This window comes from Dacryopinax primogenitus (genome assembly GCF_000292625.1).
Source record: "Dacryopinax primogenitus strain DJM-731 SS1 chromosome Unknown DACRYscaffold_6, whole genome shotgun sequence".
NCBI classification, from domain to species: domain Eukaryota; kingdom Fungi; phylum Basidiomycota; class Dacrymycetes; order Dacrymycetales; family Dacrymycetaceae; genus Dacryopinax; species Dacryopinax primogenitus.
Genome location: NW_024467203.1, coordinates 1,454,761 through 1,460,661, shown reverse-complemented (window position 1 = coordinate 1,460,661; position 5,901 = coordinate 1,454,761). Strand labels below are relative to the sequence as shown.

The window sequence follows — 5,901 nt, the reverse complement described above, 5'->3', positions numbered from 1 at the left end:
GCCTGCTTAGACTCTTGGCACTCTTAGGTGAGCAGACTTAGTCAGCCTGTGTTGCCCTAACACAGCTCCTCTTGGACTTCAGCTATCATTTGAAGGAAGAACGGCATTTGAATGACTTTCAGAACCACTGTCCAGTGTGCACTGCAGTCATCTGGAGCTACATATATGCACAGTCAGCCTGTTATATGGAGACACACCAGTCCCTCTAACCTTCCTGCATCTGGGCTTGGAGAGCAGTATACGCAGATCCAAACAACAAAACAGTAACAGATGGGGCAGGAGAATGGCTTGTGGCTGTTGCGAGAGCAGTTTGAGCATCAAGGATGGCGGCAGTGAGCTCATGAGGGGGAGCTGCTACCAACATACTCATGGTTTTTGCTTGTGTGCCAAAGGGTTGAGAGAGAGTTAACAATCGACCAGTTGACAGGATCTTGGGGATGAGGAGGAACAATAGAAGGAATGGCACTGGCAATTGGCGACTGATAAGGCTGGGCAACTGGTGGAACCAAAACCAGCCACACTGTTGGTTACCTCCATAAAGTTGTCTAATGCAGCCTGGGAGCATGTAGTCGGTCTTATTGACATATATGGATGAATTTGATAACACTACACAAAGGACACTATTGTGATGCATGGATCTATTGTGTCCACAATGTCTTCTACATTGACTGGCTGGCATCCATGATGACATATTGCAATGTCCTGCTGATGGAGCTAGGCTGAGCAACCAGTATCAGATTGAGGGTAGACCAGACTGCAAGCTGGCTACCTTCTTGAAAGAAATATATCCCAAAGGCTAAAGGAAGTTTGTCCGATACCAGAGGCAAAGGAAGGGCAACAGGAATTTGCTGCCCAGCATAATGATCAAGATAACTGGTGAGGAAATCTTGTTCAGTCATCTGACTGGGATGCCAGGTGGATGTAGAGGGGGTTGTTGAAAAGTCCATCAAGCGGTTGGTGCAATATTTCAAACTGTCTATCCTTGATGGATGAGCTTCCTTGATACAAATGAACCATTAGCAATTTGCATTGCTGGAAGGATTGAGTATGCCCATGAGAGGGACCATGGGTGTCATTCCAGCTGCCAGGTCATATCCAAGTGGACTTGGGATAGAAGAGCCAAGGAGAGAAGCCACGACCTGGTCCATGACATTGGGCAATGGTATCACAACATCTACCTCCAGCTGCTCTGCCTGGCTTTGGTGTAGAGACTGGTGAAGAATAGGCAGATTGAACAACTGCAGTTGTCGAGTAATCAATGTCACAGGCTCAGGGCCAGGACCAAACAAGGACGAAGAGGATGACCTTGTGTTGATCTCAGCCAGTCCATCTCTCAAGGACATCATGTACATGAGGACAGTCTGGCTGGATGGTACCATGAAGTTGGGCTCCAAGTGGGGCAGTCGACAGTCTGCAATATATGTATGCTGCCACAAGTATACTCAGCATGACAGATCTCAGGTTCAAATGACTTCTCCTCATGTAGGCATTGAGAAAGTGATACACAAGATTGTGTCCCACAGATGCTGCATTGATAGGGTGTTGAGCACATTGCTGACAATTCAGCTCAGTCACAACCATGACAAAGAGGATGTATTGAATATTCTCCGGCTCCACCCCCTCAAACTGTTTGCTTATGTGAGCATCTGTGGAGGAGAATGAACAGAGACAAGCTATATCAGTTCCCCTCAGATAATCCAATTGTTCAGTTGATCATGCTTACACAATGCTGCCCTGATTCCAATGTAGCACATCCATGTCCAGTTATGATAGAACCATCAGCCCCAGAGTTGTGCTTGTATACTGATAGGTGCATCTCTGACAACAGCCAAGACACACTCTTGCTGCACTACACTGACTTCGGGCTGCCCATCTGTGACAGAGTGAGCATCCATTGTTGTACAATGAGAGCTCAGTTATGCTGGAATCATTGACCCCTTTATGCTGTTCCCTGATCAGATGCCTCATGTCAACAATGTGGTAGATAGCCTATCTGGCTGTTATTGCGAAGCTGTTGACAGATGGTATTGGCAGCCAAATATGTGCAAGAAGAGTGGAGGTGAGTGATAGCCTTCCCAGTTGACTTTGCATTTTGGCACCTTCATGCTTCTGCATGGAGGGAAATTCTTACACTGTTGTGGGTTTTCTGCAGCAGGTCAAATTGTTGGGGGAGCATTACACCAAAAACTCAGCCTGCTGGCAATGCAAGCATATGGCAGTCCTTTGCAGACAGCTTTTTAGGGGTCCACGTGCTTCAGCTTCAGTTAGTGGCTGTGCAATTTGCCCCCCCTCTTGACTCCAGGCAGAAGAGGACCCCATTCACTCAGGTGCTGGGAGGGCGCAAAAAGGCGGGAAAACGGAAGCAAATGGCTTACATAACCAATCACGTGACTATCACGTGATTTTGGCTACTGGTTTGTGTGTTTGAGTTGCATGTGGCCCGGAGTGCTGGTAATAAGGGAAGAAGAAATGAGAAGAAAAGAAGGCAGGGTCTTTAGGAGAATCCTGGAAGATCCTGGACTCCGGCATAGCTGTGCCATGTGGCTTGCCTGCAGAACCGCTGGAAAGGTCCAGTGATGCAGACCGGATGGAGCTGGTCTCCGCTTCTGTTCTTCCCCACGCTTCTCTGCTTCTTTTCTTCTTGATCTTTCCGGAATTCTTACCAGCACTCCGGGCAATGCTGGTGACTCCAACATAAGTCCATAGCCAAAGCCACGTGATAGTCACGTGACTGCTTATGTAAGCCATTTGTTTCCATTTTCCTGCCTTTTCATGCCCTCCCAAGAACTTCATGTGCCGATGACTGGGGTCCCTACAGGGCCATCAAAAGCCAAAATCATGGCCAAACTGGCCATGTGGGACCAGCAGAGGTCTTTTGCGGAATGCTGGGACCCCTTATCAGGTGACCAAGGTAGCTGTCTGCAAAGGACTCCTGTACGAGTGTATGGTCTGAGATCAAGCGCAAGTTGGTTGTCTTATGCTTCTGTCTAGGGTCTTTCAAGTTGTCGTCAATTGTCAGTCCATTTAAAGGCAAAAGCAGCTTCTAGCATTCTTTAATAACTTGATTGCACCGAATGCATCCAGTTTCACAATCTTAATTGCTCATTTGATTGGTCAGAAAAATCATCGCCCATTACCCCTAAAAAGTATTGACAGTATGGGAGATACAGATGGTTGTTAGGTATGTCTTGTGTTACGAGTCCTTGCAATGTAGTGGTACAGCAGATCATGATACAGACAAATGAGAGAGTGGATAAATGAAGCCAGCATGCAACTTCTACAACAACTCCATCGATCCATCTACCCACTTGCCTCTGCTCCCTCCACCGCCCCAAGTCTGTCTTTCAACTTTGTAGTCTAGTTCTTCTGAGCCTTGAGCTCATGACGGAGAATAAGAATCAGGTCGGTCTTACTCGAACCACCCATCTACCTGCTCACCTCTCCACCCTTCTCTGCCTTCAGAGCGTCTTTCAGCTTGAAATTCTCCTTTTTTAGAGCCTTGAGTTCATGATCAAGAATGAGAATCAGGCCGGTCTTGGTGATAGAGTTGTCCTTGGTGCAAGTCAAACGAGCTTTCAGGTCTTTGTATGACATCTGCGATTGGATGAAGGGGTTCTTGAACTTGACTGGCTCGGCTTTTACAGTGACCTGGATAATGATGTCAGCAATGAGAGATCGTGATGAGCTCATGCTGTGCACCATGTCATCGTTGACAGTCAGATCGATTGGGTCTGTTTTTGTCTTCTTGGCAGGACGCCAAAGATTGGGATAGATGACCGCCTGATGCTGGATTCAGCACTACCAGCACCTTCGAAGATATGGTTCTTCAGGTGATCGACGTATATCCCGCTTTGCTCAACGGCCATCAAATCGGCAGCCGTCCCAAATTTGGGTATGGCATCCTTGTCAACCCGTGCAAGAAGTGAGCTGACTTGCTCTTCCACAGGGCAGTGCTATCCGATGGTTGTCATCAAGTACTCATCATGCTGTTGCCCAACATGAATACGTACTTTACCCATGAAGTTGTCAAGAGGGGCTCATGTTTGAAGATCGATTGCGTGTCGAGGAATGTCATGGGGTTATCGGTATGCATATAGTCAGCTTTGGTGATGAACGTTCCTCATGCTTGCTCAGTGTTATCACTGTGACTGCTGCTGTACCATACTTCGAGCCGACGGAGATCATCGGTGACCCAAAAGAGATAAGTCTACAGCTCGACGCAGTCGTGTCTGCCCCTCTGTCGATTGAAGAACGCGAGGGAGTGACCGCCCACCCCTCTGCCTCGAGTGTCTCAAGGCGTAGTGTATCCAACTCACTCCTCTACCGTACTTTCACACATGACCCATCCGAATCTGCCTGTCAAAATCTTCACGACGAGAATGCTTCGACTGATTGCCCTAATGATGTTGATGCACCTCTCAAACCTGCCACCACTCAAGCAGGACCAACGAATGAAGAGACCCTTGGCCGTGAAGGCAAGGGCAAAGAAAAGCCTGAGACGGGCCCTCGTCACCTGGGCTGGTCCGGCATTGGACCGGCGAAGACTCCCCTTCTATCTTCGATCGGCAGTTCAGTCAACCAATTCTTGACCGGTAGGACATCGCCCTCGTCCACAAGCAGAGGTGTTTCAAGCAAGCTGGCTGCCTCCAGAGGATCCTCTGCCTTGATGCAAGGTTGATCATCGAGCAAGAAAGTGGTGAACGACAGATCTACGAGCCAGCGAGGGCTAATCGGAGTGAAATATCGAGCTCTTCGCATGGATCCGGTCATCCCCTTCTCTGTGCTGAACACTAACATGACGGCTCGATGGACTGTCTATGGATCGATCATGGATGTGTTCGGGCCTCAGATCATACCGGCCAAAAACCCCGCTGGTGAGGCGAAGCTATTCACTGCTCTGTTGATCGATACCTTCGGGGTGAGTTGCTCATGTCAGTCATCAGATATGACCTGAATATATGCGCATATGTAGACCCTTCTTTGTGTCAGCATCTTTGACGAAAAAGCCTCTGCCTGTTTCCAATCGGCAGGGATCGGCAAAGTAAGTCGTGCAGTGTGTTGCCTTCCTGGTAACGATTGGCTGACAATGGGACAGATGGTTGCGATCTCGAATGCTTGCATCAGTCCCAATAAAGTGAATCCCCATTTCATGCCGGGGAATATGCACAGCTGGTAGTTGACCATTGCCGATGACATGATGGTGTTGTTCCGCCTGCATGTATGTCTTACAGTTCTGCAAGTTGGACTGAGCGGGAGCTAACCGAGACTAAGAACATCTATATTTCCCAGATCATCCTTCTCTTTCGTTCCTTGCTGCTCTTGAAGATAAATCGAAAGTGAACATTTTGGGCGTCATTCTTCAAGTCGGCAAGCTCGTCACCAAGCCAATTGCGATGAGATCTGCGTCTGTTGCCCTTGATGGCTCGACCCAACAAGCCTCGACCAAGCAAAAGTCCCGTATGCTGTGTGAAGTCCAAGTGGTGGACAAAGAAGGCCATGTTGTACGTGTCACGATGTGGAATTCTCGAGCGAAGATCTTCAGTGGAAAGCACGGTCAGGTCTTGCACGTCATGAACTCCGTGGTTGAGCACCGTGGAGGGGTGACCTTGAATTCAAGCGAGAAGACCGAATTCCCTCTGAACCCAAAGATTGAAGAGGCGGATGAACTGAAACAGTGGTATTTCCAGTCCCTCCCTCTTTTGACACCACCTGACTTATGCACAGGTTTACCGATGGTTTCGATGAGGCTGCGCTTAAGCATATCTCTTGTGGTTATTCCAAGGAAGGCGGTCTGACTTCGACCACGCTGGAGGAGCTCCCGAAAGTCTTGACGAAAGCTCAAGTCCGCGCGTCGAGGCTCGGTCATGGAGACTGCATCGACTACTTCAATATGGTCGAGAA

General features: G+C 48.6%; 2 protein-coding genes across 2 annotated transcripts; one reads left to right on the top strand and one right to left on the bottom strand.

Moving 5' to 3' along the window:
- Positions 1-3,277: 3,277 nt before the first annotated feature.
- DACRYDRAFT_15214 (uncharacterized protein) lies at positions 3,278-3,690 on the bottom strand (the record flags this gene model as incomplete). Its single annotated transcript, XM_040771083.1, has 2 exons — positions 3,278-3,337; positions 3,439-3,690. 2 exons carry the CDS (start codon positions 3,688-3,690, stop codon positions 3,278-3,280), a joined length of 312 nt encoding a protein of 103 aa, XP_040630315.1.
- A 378-nt stretch (positions 3,691-4,068) lies between these two features.
- DACRYDRAFT_106580 (uncharacterized protein) lies at positions 4,069-5,893 on the top strand (the record flags this gene model as incomplete). Its single annotated transcript, XM_040768298.1, has 4 exons — positions 4,069-4,085; positions 4,135-4,592; positions 5,290-5,677; positions 5,725-5,893. Coding segments are annotated over 4 exons (1,032 nt in total), but the record flags the coding sequence as incomplete, so codon positions are not given.
- Positions 5,894-5,901: the final 8 nt, after the last annotated feature.